This window comes from Pristis pectinata, chromosome 16, assembly GCF_009764475.1.
Source record: "Pristis pectinata isolate sPriPec2 chromosome 16, sPriPec2.1.pri, whole genome shotgun sequence".
NCBI lineage: Eukaryota > Metazoa > Chordata > Chondrichthyes > Rhinopristiformes > Pristidae > Pristis > Pristis pectinata.
Window position 1 is genome coordinate 21,106,183 of NC_067420.1, and position 19,187 is coordinate 21,125,369.

A 19,187-nucleotide genomic window follows, 5' to 3' on the forward strand; every position below is an offset into this window, starting at 1 on the left:
CTATTGCAAGTTCCTATTCAGCTTTGAGGAAACATCCATACCATGATAGTTCAACACAGATGCTGGCAGGAGTCAGGGGCCTAAGTTATGAGAGGTTTGGTAGGCTAGGACCTCATTCCTTGGAGCGTATGAGATTGAGGGGTGACCTTATAGAGGTGTATAAAATCATGAGGGGCATTGATAGGGTGAACACACAGACTTTTTCCCATGGAAGAGGAACTAAAAGTTAGAGGGCATAAGTGAGAGGTGACAGATTTAAAAGGGACCCGAGGGACACCTTCAAGCAGAGGGTGGTGTGTAAATGGAGTGAGTTGCCAGAGGCAGTATTTGAGGCAGGTACAAATAGCAATATTCAAAAGAAATTTGGATGTACATAAATAAGAGAGGTTCAGAGGGATAAGGGCCAAACACAGGCAAATGGGAATAGCTCAGTGGGCACTATGATCAACATGGACGAGTTGGGCTGAAGGGCCTGTTTCCATGCTGTATAACTCTATGACCAGTCAACAGCACAGCCATTATGACTCATTCTCAGACAGCTGTACCTGTTATCGTTACTACATTCCTTTTCAGTCCCTCACCTTGAATAGCCTCACTGCAGCACAATGTTGTGTAGTTTGCTCATCCTCCCTGCAGTTTCTGCTCCTGTCCTCACAAGCTGCAAGAATTACATATTGTTGGATCTGCAAGGGCTGAGCCTCCTCCAGTGCCATGTTCTAGATTCCCATTCCAGCCTCACTTGTAACCATAGCTTCCTGTCTCTCTTTGCTGACCTGTCTGTAGTAATTAATCCAAGGGGATGTGACTGCCTCCTGGAACAATGTGTCCACCTAACTTCCCCACCCTTTATGCATCAAAGTGTCTGCATCTGAGTCTCCAGCTCCAAGGTGAAGTTCTGAGGTGCAGAAATACTGCAGATGTAATCCCCATGTGATCTCATTTCAGTTAATGTAAATATCTGCTTTAAAACTGATAAAGTTTTGAAGTATAAATATCTTACAATTAGAGACGTTTTTAAAAAATTAAAATTGGCATTTAAAAAATTCAAATGTGAACTAAAAACACTTAGAAACAACCGAAAACAAAGTAATTCTTAATTAACCTAAATTCCTTTTCTGCATTGTAATCCAGAGGCGCAGAATCCCCATTGAAATCAATCGGCTCTCAAGTCCCAGGTTTAGGATCTGAAATGCTGGGAAATCTCAGCAACGTTGGGTTCAGCCAAGAATTCTCAGATTTCAGCATTCAACAGCACATGCAAGGCTATCACGGATACTTAACTGTTTCAGTGCCCGCAGCTTCTATTGGAACCATTGACTTCAGCCTGCAGAATTTATCCCTTCAAAGGGGAGTCCAAAATGAGAGCATAAAAATTTAAGATAATCTTTAATAAATCCAATAAAAAAAGTCAAATGAAATATCTTGACAGGTTACACCTGAACTGGAGGAGGACAAATATCCTGGCAGGCAGATTTGCTAGTGCTACTAAGGTGGATTTAAACTAGATTGGCAGTGGGGGGGAAATCCCAAGCATCAAGGAGGCAAATGAGAGGCTGGAAAGTGATGCAGGAGTCAGTGACAGCAAGGTGAATAAGCATGACAGGTAGGAGAATGGCCAGGAGCAAGGAAAGCCTATTGGATTAAATTGCATTTGTTTCAATGTAAGAGGTCTGACAGGTAAGATGGATGAACTTAGGGGTTGGAGAGCTACGTGGGACTGGCACATCATAGCCATTACAGAAACCTGACTAAAGGAGGGACGGGACTGGCAGCTTAATGTTCCATGGTACAGGTGCTTTAGGTCAGATAGAGGTGCAGGAAAGAGAGGAGGGGGAGTTGCATTTTTGATTAAGGAGAATGTCACAGCAGTAGTCAGAGATGAAATCACTGAAGGATCATCAGTGAGGCTTTATGGGTGGAGCTGAGAAATAAGAAGGGGATGATCACATTGTTGGGATTGTACTGTCGACCCCCAAATCGGCTTTGTGTGGAGCTGCAAGAGATGGGCAAGGTCCTGAATGAATATTTCTCCTCTGTTTTTACTGTGGAGAATGACATGAAGACTTCAGAACTAGGAAAAGTAAGTGAGGAGGTCTTGGGGAAATTCAGCATTACAGTAGAGGAGGTGCTGGATGTCTTAAAAGGTATGAAGGTGGACAAATCTCTGGGGCCTGACCGGGTATATCCAAGAACACTGTTGGAGGCTAGAGAAGAAACTGCAGGAGCCCTGGCTGAGATATTTGCTTCATTGTTAGCCACAGGTGAGATGCCAGTGGACTGGAGGGTAGCAAATGTTGTGCCTTTATTTAAGAAGGGCGGTAAAGAAAAACCTGGGAACTATAGGCCAGTAATTCTAACATCTGCGATAGGTAAGTTACTGGAGAGGATTCTGAGGGATAAGATATATGTACATCTGGAAAGACAGGTTGAATAGGGCTTTGTGCATAGGAGATCATGTCCTACTGTCGTAGAAACTCTAATTTAATTTACAATAAGAGACGATAACTCTGAGTTTCGTTCCAAGGCTTTATTTTACATGGTACCATGGAGAGTGGGCAGCGATCTTCACTGTCACCCACACTAACATACAGAAGGTTACAAGCTTATTTTATATGTTAAAACAACAGCTATATCACGTGACTATTCCAGTTATGGTTGTTACACACTTAAGAACTTAATCAATGTATCACATAGATCAAAATAAGATAAAGAACAGCACCAATCAGTTCCTCTTATCAGTCCACTCAAGGCTGACCTTTCAAGGCTGACCTCTCAAGGCTGACCTTGCACCCTGTTTTATTTCAAAGTCTGGTTTCAGCAGTCTTTCTGCAGACCTGCTGGCTCCAAGCCAAGATTTACTGTTGACTGCAAACAGTTCTCTTATACAATGTCAAGTATTCCATCAGCCTCAGTATAGTCAAAAGACACCATTTATTCTTCTACAATCCTGCCTTGTTGATCCACTGGATCAACACTCTTCCTCCTCTTGCTGAAAAGGAGGTTCATACCCTACAGGGTAAGGTCGCATCTTCAACCATTCCTCTTCATCATAACTATCATCATCTCTCTCACGAGCTTCTAACCGTGGGTACATGCACACAGGCCTATCCCTTCCTGCCAAGGGCAACAGAACACGTAGAAATCTCACAGCCACTTATGCAGATAACTACAATAATCAGGATTATTCCATAATGCGTCAGGGTCTGCCACCAACTTCCAAAGGGCCACCAGCTACTACCAGCGAGATTATAGTTGTGAAACTGCTTTCCAATTTTCTTACTTTTCTCTGCTGAATCCTTGGTATAATCTGTCAGGTGTGTAATGTTTTCTGACTCATCAGGCACATAGGTGCAGCATTCCTGGCCCACAATGGCGCAAGTGCCTCCTCTCTCAGCCAAGATAAAATCTAAAGCCATCCTATTCTGCAGGGCCACAGTCCTAGTAGCAACCAATTCAGCTGTTACAGCAGATAAGGCCTGCTGTGTTTCTTCAAACCCCTCAGCAGTATCATTAGCTAGTTTTTCTAGTGCAGATACCATATTAATCAATTCCCTGGCCGCTTTTCCAGTTCCATACCAAGGAAAAGCTATCATCCCAAATCGCTCTAGTTCTGTAATTGCTCTGCTATCTCTTGAACATTTTGGTTTTTCACCCAACTGAATCACATGATACATGAGAGGCGCTACGTACCCCAAGTAGCAGCAACCTTTCCAATTCCATGGCAACCAGGGATATGCCCTATTACCACATATCCAATAGGTCCCATTTAAAGTCCAGGGGACTCCTTTCATTGTACTTTCTCCATATACCCATTCTGTACTCTGATTCCTGCACTTTGCTCTCCCTACTGCTTTTCCTTCCCTCTGCTCTTTACACCAGCACGTGTTCACTGATCATGGGATCACATGTAGTACAGGAGGATTACTCTTACTTAAATTATACTCCGGAAACCACCATCCCTTGAAACACCCTTTTATGGAGAGTCCTCCGTCCACAGAGGAACGGTGATGGGTCGTGCTGTTATCTGGCCTCAAGCTGCTCAGGCTGTATGGTCCCATTTTAACTATACCACTTGTCAAATTCAAGGTTTGGCCAAAGAACCAGTTGCGGAAGTGGGTCATTATTGAACTGAATGCCTCCGTCTCTGTCTCATTCAGAGGTATAGAGATCAGCGGGATACCCCCTTCTCCCCCTCCATGCATTGGTATAGCCATACATACCCAACAGCTAGACACTCTACTTCTGTTAGCATATTCATAAACCATTCGCAAAAATGTATTCCTAGCCAAGCACTGTGGAACAACTGTAGCTAGTGAAAGGACCAATATGGTAATAACTTTCTGGGTTGACCCCATTTTAGTCATTCGTCTGACTCATAGTGTGGTTTGCACCGCATAGCATGTATCCAGCCAGGCTTCTCTTTCACTTTGACGGCTGTTTGAGTCATTAGCAGCACTAGGTAGGGGCCTTTCCACCTAGGAGAAAAAGAATCTTTATTCATATTTTTCACATATATTTTGTCTCCCGGCTTAAATGGATGCATATTACCTTCCGTCAGCGGGGCCTGGGCCTGTAGTACTGCCTCGTGTAGCTTACCTACTTCCCTGCACAGGGCTTGAGCATATCTCAACGTTTTTTCGTCATTCCAGATTAAGGCTACTTTTTCTGGGGTCTTAGGGGGTTTTGTACCTGTTGTCATGGGCCTTCCCATTAAAACCTCATGAGGGGTCAACCCAGTATTTCTATACTTTCAGTTGCGCAAGGCATACATTACAAGAGGTAGCGCCTCAGGCCACCCCAACCCATTTTGTTGGCAAACCTTTTCCAAGGCTACTTTTACCTCGCTATTTACTCGCTCTACCATTCCTGACGATTGGGGTTGGTAGGGGATGTGTAATTTCCACTGGAACCCTAAGATCTCTGTTAGTCCTGTTACCAATTTGTTTACAAAATGGGTTCCCCTATCACTATCCATTCCCAAGGGAATTTCAAATCTAGGGATAATTTCCTTCATTAGTGCATTTACCACAGTTCTAGCATCGTCCATCCTTGTGGGGTATGCTTCTACCCATCTGGAGTACATATCTACTATGACAAGTATATACTTAAATCCTTTTTCTGGGGGCATATGCATAAAGTCTATTTGCAGATTTTCAAATAGCATCTCAGGTTGGGGCAAGTGGTCAAATTTAGCGGCTGTTTTTCCTTTATTGTTTTGTTGACAAACAAGTTCTAGCGACTTTTCCTATTGTTACCGTTATCCCTGGAGCATCCCACTGTTGTGCAATGGCATGTTGCATCCCTCCTTTGCCCATGTGAGCCTGACCATGGGCCAGGCGAGCCAGGGGCAAAAACAAGCTGCGGGGGCAGACTACTCGTCCATCAGGGTGACGCCAAACAGTTGGGTCAGGGTGGAAACCATTTTTCTGCCAGTAGCATTTTTCCTGCTGGATAGCCTGATTTTGGGCTGCTTGCAACTGCTCATTACTGATACATTCAGGGAGACCCTGCCCCCGCCGATTCGGTGCGAGCTGCCTGCAACGTGGGATATTGTTCAGCAGCAACGCTCCTAGCAACTATGTCGGCAAATCTGTTGCCTTTTGATACTTCATCATCAGCTGAGGTATGAGCCTCACAGTTGATGATAGCCAAAGCCTGTGGAAGTCGAATGGCATCTAATAAATTAAGAATCAGAGAGGTACGCTTAGTGGTTTTCCCAGAGGAGGTAATAAAACCTCTGTTTTTCCAAAACTGAACAAAGTCATGGACCACCTCAAAGGCATAGCGAGAGTCAATATAGATGTTGGCGGTCTTGCCTGCTGCCAAAATGCAGGCACGGGTAACAGCATAGAGTTCTGCCACCTGAGTGGAAGTCCCAATTGGCAGTGCATAGGCTCCCATTATTTTACAGGGTGTAACTACGGCATATCCAGCTAACAGTAAATTATCGCGTGGTCGATGAGAGGTGATCAGTGAAAAGGATTAGATAGGGGCTGTCGATGGGAGCCCTCCTCAGATCAGGCTGGGGGGTGGTAGCGGCCTCCACTGCCAGCAGGCAGTCGTGATCGTCCATATCATGCTGTGAGGAGGGTAGCGGGACAAACGTAGCTGGGTTAATGGCCGGCGAACGCTTGTAGGTATAATTAGATCAGGAGAGAAGTATCACTTCACATCTTGTTCGTCTGGCTGTGGTAAAGTTCTGAGTTGTGGCTGAGTTCAGCAATAATATTACGGCATGTGGCACACATACTGTACATGGGTGATCCAGCACAATAGGGAGAGATTTTTCCACAATTACAGTGGTGGCAGCTACCGCACGCAGACAAGCTGGCATTCCTTTTATGATGGCTGGCAATGCTGCTGAATAATAGGCTACAGGTCTCTTACCCCCTCCATGCTCCTGACACAAGATGCCCATTGCAAAACCGCTCGACTCATTTACATATAATTGAAAAGGCTTGTTATAGTTAGGCAACCCCATTGTAGGTGCTGTGATCAGAGCCTGTTTTAAATCATGAAAGGCCATCGCCCTTTCAGGTGTCCATTCAACGATAGGCGGTTCAGTCTGCAATGTTGCCGACCGCAGCGCTGCATCTTTTTCCCGGTACTCAGGGATCCACTGCCCGCAATATCCTATCATTCCCAGAAAGGAGAGAACGTCCTTTTTTGTCCTGGGGATTGGGACCTGGTTGACTGCCTTTATTCGGTCTTCCCCCAGTTTTCGTCTGCCTTTACTGAGCTGGAATCCCAGATATTGGACTATTTCCTGACAAAGCTGTATCTTTTCCAATGGCACACGATGACCTTACTTCACCAGATGTTCAAACAGTGTTAAAGAGTTTGTCAAACACTGGGGCCCAGTTGTTGAAGCAATTAGAAAGCTGCATCTTTTCCAATGGCACACGATGACCTTACTTCACCAGATGTTCAAACAGTGTTAAAGAGTTTGTCAAACACTGGGGCCCAGTTGTTGAAGCGATTAGAATATCATCGGCGTATTGTATCGGAGTGGATCCTTCATGGAGCTGGCACTTGTCTAGGTCATTTTTTACAGCAGCTGCATAAACTGCAGGGCTTTCCGTATAACCTTGAGGCAGGCAGGTCCAGGTGTATTGCTGGTCTTTGTATGTAAAAGCAAAGAGATACTGATTATCTTTATGCAAAGGTATGGAAAAGAAAGCCGAACATAGATCCACTACTGTAAACGTGCTCACCTCTGCCAGGATGAAAGTAAGCATTACATTGGTATCAGGGACCAATGAAGCTATTGGAACAATGACTTTATTGATAGCTCGCAGATCTTGCACAAACCACCACTCATTTCTTCAGCCCACCTTGGGAATAGGTAAAATGGGAGTATTACACAGATTCTGTGTCAGACTAAGCACACCCTGTGGCAATAGGGAGTCAATCACAGGAGCGATACCTTTTTCCGCCTCTGGCGTTGTGCGGTATTGTCTAATGCACGGGAGTGGGACACCTTTCTTAAGGGTCACTTTGTGTTCGGGGGTGGTGTGGACTTTTCCGACGTGATCCTTTATGTTGTGCCCATAAGTTCTCCTGGTATCCTTGCTAATACCCCTGGGAGGAGAAAAGAACCTTCCCTGGGCAGGTGTTGTCTTTCAAACTTTGTGGCCAAAATTGAGGCTCGAGTATCACTCTCCCTTTTTTTTGGTTAAAGAATTCAACCCTCACCATTTGTCCTAATAGATGTGCTGTAAAACTATACACAGGGAGGGTCTCGGGCCAAAGAGTGGCAAATGGAGTTTAATTTGGATAAATGCAAGGTGTTACATTTTGTCAAGTCAAATCCAGGTAAGTTTTTCACAGTAAATCACAGGGCCCTGGGGAGTGTTGTAGAACAGAGGGACCTTGGAGTACAAGTACATGGTTCACTGAAAGTGGAGTCACGTGTAGACAGGGTGGTGAAGAAGGCTTTTGGCACACTGGCCTTCATAAGTTACGACACTGAGTATAAAAGTTGGGAGGTAATAATGCAGTTGTCCAGGACGTAGATGAGGCCGCACTTGGAGTATTGTATTCAGTTTTATTTGCCTTGCTTTAGGAAAGATGTTATTAAATTGGAAAGAGTGCAGAAAACATTTACAAGGACATTGCCAGGACTTGAGGGACTGAGTTATAGGGAGAGGTTGGACAGGCTAGGACTTTATGCCTTAGAGTGCAGGAGATTGAGAGGTGATCTTGTAGAGGTGTATAAAATCATGAGGGGCATAGATAGGGTGAATGTACTCAGTTTTTTTCCTCCAGAGTTGGGGAATCAATAACTGGAGGGTATAGGTTTAAATTGGGAGGAGAAAGATTTAAGAGGAATTTGAGGGGCAACTTTTTTCACACAAAGTGTGGTAATATATGTGGAATGAGCTGCCAAAGGGATTGGTTGAGGTCACTATAATAACAACTTTTAAAAGACAGTTGGACAGGTACATGGATTGGAAAGGTTTGGAAGGTTATGGGCCAAACACTGGCAAATGGGACTAGAATGGATGGGGCATCTTGGTCGGCATGGACCAGTTGGGCTGAAGGGCCTGTTTCCATGCTGTATAAATCTATGAAACTATGTGTCTATGACTCTTTGCTCAGAGTCATTAAGGTAATGACAAAAGGCAGAAAATAGATGGACATGCTGGTAGGATTAAAAGAACTAAGGCAAGAGGAGTGTCTGCAATTTTTTTGTTTCAGTCTAATTGATTTCATCATTTAAATGATCTGCCTGATGTGTTCCTGTCGCAAAACAATTTCCGGGGCAGATCAGTTGAAGTTACTTGTGTCCTCTTCACAACTTCTGTGAAAATAATGCAAGTAAGTTGAAGTAGTCTGCCATTTCCACGTGGTGAATCTTCCCTCCCATTTCTGACTTTTGGGCTTCCAACATTTGACTTCACACAGAGTCATATAGCATAGAAACAGACTCCTCAGCCCATAGAGTCTGTGCTAACCAGGCACCCATTTGCACTCTGCCCATTTTATTCACAAATCCCTTTAACTCCACCCAGATCCTATCACTCACCTACGCACTAACCATAATATCAAATATCCAATTATCCTACCAACCTCCGTATCTTCAGGATACAGAGGAAATCAGAGGAATTGTACATGGTCATAGGGACAATGTGCAACTACACACGGCACCAGACATCAGAAGTGAACCCAGATCACTGGAGCTGAGAGCATTACGTTCCTATGCTGTCCCAAATCTTTCAACACGTTTATAACTTATGTGTAACTAGTCTCACTTCAAGGATTATTAAGCCAGTCCAGCTAGCTGAATATTAGTCATCACAGGCTTTCACTTTGCAAAATGGAAAACAAAGTATTTTATTTCTGAGTATCAAGCCAATTCTTCAAATGATAAAGCAAACCAATGACTCAGATGGCAAAATATTTTCTGGCAGGCTTTATAAATGATGACTAAGTATCAGATAGTTATTTAATAAAATTTCAAGAGTGTTAGTCAAAATAGCACAAGAATTGTCTGAATCTCAATGCTTTTCATTTATTAGAATCAACAATACGTTAGAAAAAGAATGAGTGCATTAGGGCGTTGCATTTTGCCGTGGGCATTCTCTGCAGGGGCATATTGTGTACAGCTTTGGTCGCTTTATCCAAGGAAGGATAAATTTGGCATAGATGAGTGCAACAAATGTTCACAATACTGATTCCTGGGAAAGGTGGGACTTTATTAAAATACATGCAGACTTCCAACAGATCAAAAAACCCTGTGGTGGTGGAGGATTGGCAACAGAGGCATGGTTGGGATACCCGAAGTCCCCCAGTCAAAATCTGCACACAGGCAGCAGATGTGTGATTATTATGCAGGAGCTCATGAGGCATAACCTCAATATTATCACATCTCCAGTGACCCGGGTTCAATCCTGACCTAGTGTGTGGAATTTGCACATTGTCTCCAAGACAATGTGGGTTTCCTCCAGCTGCTCTGAATTTCCCTGCATTCCAATGGTGTGCAGGTTGGGAGGCTAATTGGATAGTTGATATCATTGTTTATGTGTAGCTGAGTGATAAAACTGGGCAGAGTTAAAGGGTACGTGTGAAGAGTAAAGTAGCTTCAGAGCTCATGAGCCTCCATCTCATTATTGTAGCTCTCAGCAAAGCATGGCTTGTTGACAGAGGCAGCAGGGAGAAGATACACCTCCTTCTGGAAGGGAAAATCCGACTGTGGCTCACGGAGACAGCTTTGCAGACGAGATCGCTGACATGCTGCCTTGGATACTCACCCTCTACTAGACCTTGGGTAAAATCAAAATGCCACCATCACCAGGGCAGATGTCCCAACTCTGAATACCACGACAGGGACATTGAAAGGTAAGTTTCCTCTTTTGATAGTTGTTCCTGGGCAAAGGTCTAATTTACGAGGTGGGAAATCTGGAAATGGCTATCGAAGATAAAGCTAGATTGGGTAGTGTGAAGAAACTGTATCGGCCACACTTAAGTAATCCCCTGAGCTGTTTCCTGATGAATTGATGGTATTCAAGATATGAAACCAAGGATTCATTGGAAGGTGAATCCTAGAGCTTCATTTTTCAAGAGACACCCTGCACATTACTGTATGGGGGAAACAGTTGGGGAAGAGCTGGAGTCTGCTGGAGGAAGGATTATTGAACTAGTTCAGTTTGCTGACTGGACTGCTCTAATCATTCTTTTAGTGGAAACAGCATCATTGGGATCTGTGGAGAGTGTAAGGTAACAATCAGGAGAAAAACAAAGATAGACAGGTACCCCTTAACTCTGACTGATTTGCTTGTTCGGCTGGGAAGTGGACAGATTTTTACAACCATTAACCCTGATTGCCAGCAGAGGTTCAAAAGACTATTTAGTTTGAACTGTTTCAAAACAACAGACTTCCATTTGGTGTAGGATCAGCTCTGAGCATTTTTCCAGAGGACGATGGTTAGTTTAATCCAAGACCTGTCATGTATCATAAACCACCTCAGTGACACCTTGGTGATTGGAAAAAGCAGGAGCACGAAGAGAAGCTAGAGGTATACCTCAATGATTACAAGAAGTCTGGGTGAGGAAAGTGTGCCTTTGCTGCCTCAGTAGTAAACTGTCTTGATAGATACTGATAGACTCCACCATTTGAGGACAAGGTTAAAGCAATTTTGCGTGCGCATAATCTGACTAACTTGATAGAGCTAGAGACATGCTTCTGAATGCTGAACCACTGTGGTGTTTACTGCCATCTGTGGGACATCTAGATATGTTGCTGAATCACAAGACAAAGAGGAAGTGGCCAGGAAAACAAGAAGCTGCAGCAACAATCAGGGCATTTACTGTTGCGTTCACGAGTTCTTGTTCATTGTGATTCAGTAAAGACATTGCTGTGGCCCCATGATGTGAGCTTATGGTGGTATGTGTACTTTTATCACAATAAGGGTGATGAGCAAATTATTGGGAAGAGACTTTGATGCCAAACCTAAGCAGAGCGGAGTTACTGACTACTTCTCTACTTAAGGGGGGTTTAGTGAACACCTTCAGTATGATAAAGTTTCACAAGCATTTGCATGACCAGAACCTTGTGATTTTTACTGACCATAAATCTTCGCCACAGTATTTTCAATGAAGCCAATGAGAACCTGAGATGGCCTCATTGAGAGTTCAGAGATGAGGATTGATATCCTCTGCATCCACTCTGTCCTGCAGTAGACAATAAGGGTAGGGGGTGGGGATATTAATGAGCATGTGGAAGAGACTAGGTTACGGGGAGGTAAGTGGGGAAATGAGATTCAAGAGATTCTGCAGATGCTGGAATCTGGAGCAACACACACAAAATGGTGGAGGAACTCAGCAGGTCAGGCAGCATCCATGGGCCGCTTCGTCGAGCACCTTCGCTCCATCCGCCGCAAAAGAAAGGATCTCCTGGTGGCCATCCACTTCAGTTCCACATCCCACTCCCATACCGACATGGCCTCCCCTACTGCCATGTTGAGGCTAGACATGGGTTGGAACAAGACCTCATATTCCGCCTTGATAGTCTCCAACCTGATGGCATCAACATCGATTTCTCGAACTTCCGGTAACCCCTCCCCTCTTCTCCCCCCTTTTTATCCCCCCTTTGTCTTCCCTTGTTCCTGTGGCCCCCCTCCACCTTTTCTTTCCCCTTCCCCTTCCCCCATCCTCATGACCTGCCCATCTATCCCCCACCTCTTTCCCTTTATTCCATGATCCACTGCTCTCTCCTACCGGCTTCCTTCTTCAGGCCTTTGCCTCTTCTACCTATCACCTTACATCTCCCACCCCTCCCTCACCCACCCACCCCTCTCACCTGGACTCACCTGTCACCTGAACTCACCTGTCCTCTGCCTTGCATGTGATCCTCCCCGGACCTTTTTATTCTGGCTTCTGCCCTCTTCCTTTCCAGTCCTGATGAAGGGTCTTGACCCGAAATGCTGACAGTTTATTTCTCTCCAATAGACGCTACCTGACCTGCTGAGTTCCTCCAGCACTTTGTGTGTGTTGATGGGGAAATGAGATTTATTGGGTTTGGTCTGAGAGTCAACGCAGACTTAATGGGCCAAATGGTTTCCTTGTAAGGAAATATGATAAGTTGAAAGAGATGTAATAAACTCTGAACTTTTGGACCCATGTAGACAACTGTTGTTTCAACACAGTCTGGGCAATTATTGGCTCGGAAAATAAAATTGCTTCTTACAGAGACCTACACATGCTTGACTACTGAATGGTGAATCTTTTTTATGCATTTTTATGCATTTATTGAAAATCATGCATAGGTCATAGATTTCAACTGTCAATGTTACCTTGACCATTTTCCTTACCGGAAGTCTCTGTGCGTCTGCTCATCGAATTCTGAACTCTTCCCCCTTCTTCACCCGCAGAGAACGAGTTTGCAGAACCCCTCCGTTCAGTCCAGCAGAGTGAACCCAAACTTCAGGACACCTGTCATTTTATTTCTCCATCCGATTTCCACTCAAGTTCTGACTCTGTTTCATAGATCCAGAGAAGCTGAGGGAAATTCATTGCAGCTTTCATTTCTGCAACTTACAACATTCTAGGTCTGACATTGATCATAGCCACTGCCACTTGTGGTTCCCTACCACTAGTAATGGTTTTGCTAACGTAATTTACAGCTTCACCAAGTTTTTTTAAAATCTGATTATCAGCTTTCACTGCCGGGTCCAGATCTTTTTACAATTAATTTCTCCCCCTCTCACAGATATTTTACAATGACATAAAGTGGCCATACGGCCCATGATGGTTCCCAGGGGATAAATCCCACCCTCCACCCCTTCCCCTTTTCCTGAAACGTATTCCTGCTCACGGGTGACCGTCAGTTCTGCTTTGATTCTTGGTCAGGTGGAGGACGTGCAAGCCCGCCAGAGACAGTGCCCCGTGCGGCATGAACCGCTGCCCCTCTCTCGCTCACCTCCACATGTCGCCGTGCTCAGAAACGATTACGGCCCCAACTTTCTCAAACTGAGATGAAAGATGGTAATTGCAAATATCCTGCTGTTACCAGGGAGCGCTCGGTACTTGCAGTACTACGAAAATTACGTGAAACCCAGGACTGGATGTACAATCCAAATATGTAACTTGGAAGTAACATTATTTTTTCAACGGACACACTCGAGAATAAACTAAGTCAATGCCAAGCAGTCCACTGTTCGTTAAACAACCGCTCCAGTGCCATAACGTAATATTATTGCCAAACATGTGTTTTAGCCCCAAACAGTATTCCCAGAACCGTGCTCACTCGTCCTTCTTGTAATCACCAAACCACGAATAGTTTTGATACCGATGAAACTTTGATATTTCCCAAAAGGTAATATTTCTAGGCAAACCATATATCAGGAAAACCGGGAAATTCCATCAATCATTTCCTTCTTCCTTTATATGAACGTGCATTAACTAATGTCAACATTCCGTAATGAATCATCTGTTACGTCACGCCAACCCAATAAAATGATCCGATGATTGGGATCCTCAGTAGACGAACAAATCCTGAGCAACCAAGCATGATCTTCAAGGTAAGCGGATGAACAGGCGTGAGAAGTTCCGCTATTATTGACTCTATGTTCACAGGTGTTAAAATCGTGGTTCGATAACGCTTAAAGTGTTACGCTATTTTTAATTGAGAAACCTTGACCACATTTAATAATTTTGTCTTTTTATATATAAAGATCGTTCCTTCATATATTGTCTTTAATGTAGTCAACTGTGTCATGTACTGTAACATGTTAAGTAGCAGCGTGATTAACTGAGCACTTTGCTGATTCGGGAATCCACGCTGCCGCCTTTAGATTACTGAAGCGACAGTTCAGATGCTTGTCCGTGTACCACATTCCGCCCTTGAGACTACTGGATCGAAGTCCGGAGTACTCCCTGTTTGGGGCGCTTGTGGCGTGTCGGAGGTGCCACCCCGTGAGCGGGGCTCAGATTCCCAGCTTGTCAAATTCATGTAACCCCATCTTTTTTGGGTTTATATGTTGAACATTGTGGGTTCTGCACTTCTGGCGGGGGAGTTCTTTGAGTTATCTCATTGTCAGGGATCTTAAATCGGAATACCAAATTTCGAAATGTAAATAACTTGATGTATTTAAGTTAATAGAGTCCGAGTTTTAAATTTTACTTCATAGAATCAGACTGCGCAGAAGGAATTCATGCGGCTTATCGTGCCTATGTATTGCCTTACGAACAAAAGCCTATTTTATCCGTCTGTTGTAGGTGGGAACAGCTGTCTGCTGTTGGTACATTTTTAAGTTTTATTATTTCTAAGTAAAGACAACCAAAAAGACTATCTTGTCTAAAATTATTTCGGATGTAGTGTGAATGGCAATGATGGATAGTCTTATTAATGTCTTGGTTATAATTTCCTCCACAGTACATTGTCTGTGTTGCACTGGTAGCAAGTGTTTCAAGTTCAGCTGAGCCGGTAAAAGCCAAACCTACTTACCAAAGAAGAGATGCAATAACTGGTCAGATGGTGACATGTGAGAAGTGCCCACCAGGGACGTTTGCGGAAAAGCACTGTACCAGTTCACATCCAACAATCTGTGGGCCCTGCCCAGACTTGCATTATACTCAGTACTGGAACTACCTTCAGAAATGTCGCTACTGTAACGTCTTCTGTGTGGAGCATCAGTACGAAAAGCAACAGTGCAACTCCACACATAACAGAGTGTGTGAATGCAAGGCTGGCTATTACTTAGAGTTTGAATTCTGCCTGAAACACACTGAGTGCCCTGCTGGTGCTGGTGTGATTAAAGCAGGTAAATTTAATATTTCCATTATTAGATCTTGCACTATTCATCTGTTGTCTTGATTTTGTGGATTGTTTTCAGGAATTATGATCCTTTTATTTTTCTGCATATTGTGTCTAAACTATAATATGTATAACTTGCTAAGAGGAAACTGTAAAGATATTTGTTATTACTGCAGCTAGTGAACTTATCCTGGAGGACAGAATAGAATAATTAATTCCACTGATAAGTCAGTTGAAGGTACATGTTTATGTATTCTCAGAACTAAAGCTGAATTTGGCTGTCATTTCAACCTGTAGTATATTTTTTAAAGGGGAATTTAATGGGTTGGCATATAAGAGATTATATTCAAACAGGTGTGCCACAATTTTTTGTTTTATTCTACTCTACGTGAAAACTAATGGGGTTCCCAAATTCATCACAGACTACAAATATGTTACCTCTTGCCATTCTGAAATGGGAACATGCTTAAACTCCACAATACAATGTATATTGCATGCCATAATATATGCATTTCCAAAAGTGATTTTTTTCCCCTGAATTTTAACTGAACCTAGGCACTTTGTGTTTTCTAGGAACGGCCTTCCAAGATACAAGCTGTGCACCATGTTCTGCTGGCTTTTTCTCTCCAACATCCTCTAGTTCAGAACATTGTATTGCACACACAAACTGTAGTGTAGACGGTTTAGTGGTCAATGTCCCAGGTAACCGATATCACAACACCCTGTGTACTCCCTGCAAGAAATATATTGGAACTTCTGTCAGTAAACCAGGTATGTAAAGTAATTTTCTCTTGTATTACAGTACCATTCTTAAATATCCAATATGTTATGAATTTTTTTTATGTGTAATCAGAATTTATCACTGGTAGGTCAGTTCTGTCAAATTACTAATCTCATTGGAGTGCTCTGTGTTCTTTGCTGTAGTTCAGAAGATTTTTGTAATAGTTAAAATGCAGGAAAACTCCAAGCAATATCTACAAACCTTTGAGACAAAAGAGTCAGGAATGGGAGCTTACACTTGTCCTGCTCATCAAATAAAGCAACTGCTGGCATGAACAGTTCAGCCATCCAGTAACTGGCATTTTCGGATCAAAATTACCTTAATGCTGCTGGTTAATTTTAAATATTAAATTTTATGGCACTTAGAAAACAATGCATGTTCTTGTATTACATATTTTCTGACTTCAAGATGACCCAAAGCTCTTTGCAATCAATTAAATATTTCTGATGTGTTGCACTGTTACATCATGGACTTCTGGAATGTAGAAAATGCAGCAACAAATTTGCACACAACACCCTAAAACAATGACCAGATAATTACTTCAGTGATATTGGTCAAGGTGTAATTACTGACCTGGATTCTGGACAATTCCTCATCTCTCCTTCATAGCACCATTATATTAAAATAATGCAGATCATAAAACATAGGTTAACACATAGCTTAGCTCAAGAGGACCACAAGAAGAAACAAAGGAGAGAAATACACTTTTCATCTTCACCCACCCCCTTCACCATCCCTAAGGTGCATAGAACTATAATGAAACTAATAACTAGAACTATATCCCCAACATTATCTGTATCGCTTAACATGAGAATTGTTTTATCCAATCTGTATGACACATTATTGCATAATATTAGCTCTCCCACAAGTCTTGAGTTTATAAAGATTCAATTGGGACTTCTATTGGTGTTTTCATTTCTTCTTGTGACTCTTGGAAAAAGGAAAGCACAAAGGTTTACTTTGACTGGAAATATCGACGGCTCAATGCCACTAGAGGTTATTGAATAAATTGCTAAATTTTGACTTTTCTTTCTTTCCACAGTGTGTGATGATGCACTTATTCAGTTTGTGGCACATCAGAAGATCCCAGCAAAGAAGCTTACCAAGTTTCTTAATTTACTTTCGATTCAAAATGCTCGAAGAATACGTAAGCATATATTAACAGAGAACAAGAATGTGATGCATGCAACATTATATCCCCTACTAGTGAAATGGAAAGAAACCGTCAAGGAAGAGAACGTATCTGAAATAATAGTCTCAATACTCGAAAAAGCAAAGATGAGAAATGTTTTACAAAATGTACAAGATCGTTTCTGGTGAAGTATTATTATTTTATTTGGCCATCAGTTTCCGGGCCTCCAGAAACAGCTACAATATTATCCAGGTTAATATCCTGGTCAATGCCACTGAAGAATTCTCACTGACAGCAAAGAGCTAGCCAGTATGTTTTATCATACTTAATTTGACTGAAAGTGAAATAAAGATTAACACAAAAGATCAAGGTGAAATAATATAATATCATTAAAAGGAACTTTAAGACAATAAGTATTTAAGGGCATGGAAATATTAATGTGGATGAAGAAACTTGATATTCCATAAATATAAAATTTGAGGTCATTCAGGAAGAGTAATGGCTTTGTATTCCATTAGGGTCTCAATTGCATTTCATTCAACAGGGTTAACAGCCAATGACTTACAGAAAAACTGTAAATAAATTATTAGAAATCTGTTCAAACACTTGGTGCTTAAAAGTGTCTGTATATTCTATATTGCTTTAGGATACAATGAAGAATGGAATTTAATTTATATTAGTTGTATAAAAGATGAAATGTAAATAACTTGTGACTGAAACATAGTCTCATCATTGAAACGACCAATGAAAAACTGTGAAGCTTTTCACTAAGTTATCCATTTATATTTATAGACATGTTATAATAAACAGTGCATTTCAAGAATTCCCAAATAAAAAGTAGATATTTATTATTCTATCCACTGTTATCTTAAATCTTTTGCTTTTATTTGTTTGTTTGAAAGAAGTTTGATTAAGGTGTAGTCAGTTACTAACATCAACTAAAAATTGATGCCAAGAAGAATCAGAGCTTTTTAAAGAAACTGACTATGAATCTGTGAAAAGAGATCTTCATAAAGACCCAAGGGCACTATTTATTTGCTTTCTGTACAGATCTTTTGTAGTATGATCGTCTGCAGAATTTTCAAGTCAATTTACGAGTGATGACAAGAGTAAGATCTTTTCAAGATGCTGACAGGCTCAGAGATCTTGCTCATCACAACCTTTATTCTGTGAAAAGTGATAATACAGGTCAATTAAATTCATCGATTTATGAAATTATATGAACTTGAACATATCTTCATCTTGGAATGTTACTCATTCCAGCTGTCACTCAAAGCTTGTTCCTGGTGATGAATAGGTGATCAATCTTGTGCACAATTACCTTGCAGATTGCTGTAACCATACTCTCAAACATCTTTAGTATAATACTAAAGAGTCTCACTTGTTACAATAAATATATCTTCCTGATACCAAGTTTTCTATAGTATTATTTGTAGTGTATTGTGTCACATTATGTGCTGTGTTTATTTAGTTTTAATAAACTTTTGCAATTCTGAGTTGTGCTGCTCTGTGAGTCTTGACTACTTTTAATCAAGCAACATGGGTTCGGATTAAACTTGAAGATTAGGTGCGAAAGCCAGCAATGTACATATTCATTGCAACTGTGAGAAGTTCTTGCAAAAAAGGCTGAGGAATGGGAGGAAGGTTTACAGTTAGGAAGAATAAAAAATAGATAAAACCTATGAGGTTGTTAGTATATAGGTAGGGAACATCACTGTCAATGCAGGAACATCAGATGAAGGAAAAATTATAGCAGGAGACAATTGAAATATTAAAGGGAAAAGCTGCCTGAAAATGATGAAAAGTTGCAAGGGTGCAGTGATAGTGCAATTGATGAAAACATTGTCAACGGATACAGAGAGAAAAAGAAAGGAAAGGAATTGCAGCACTAAGAATGATAAGCAGTTGAGATACAACTTCAGTGTGGCAAATAGTGGGAAGGATTAAACAGTGAACAAGAAGAAAATAATGAGGCATTTCAGAAGTGTAGTTGTTTAGAAGCAGTTGTCCAGGAGCTT

General features: G+C 42.1%; 1 protein-coding gene across 2 annotated transcripts; it reads left to right on the top strand.

Moving 5' to 3' along the window:
* The first annotated feature begins 13,988 nt into the window (after positions 1-13,988).
* Positions 13,989-18,664, top strand: LOC127578819 (tumor necrosis factor receptor superfamily member 6B-like). 2 transcript variants are annotated; one of them, XM_052031294.1, is made up of 4 exons: positions 13,989-14,021; positions 14,876-15,263; positions 15,830-16,027; positions 17,080-18,664. In XM_052031294.1, exons 1-4 carry the CDS (start codon positions 14,010-14,012, stop codon positions 17,355-17,357), a joined length of 876 nt encoding a protein of 291 aa, XP_051887254.1. In that variant the 5' UTR covers positions 13,989-14,009; the 3' UTR covers positions 17,358-18,664. The 2 variants fall into 2 exon arrangements, with proteins under 2 accessions (XP_051887254.1, XP_051887252.1); XM_052031292.1 differs by having other exon boundaries at positions 13,999-14,021; positions 15,812-16,027; positions 17,080-18,558.
* Positions 18,665-19,187: the final 523 nt, after the last annotated feature.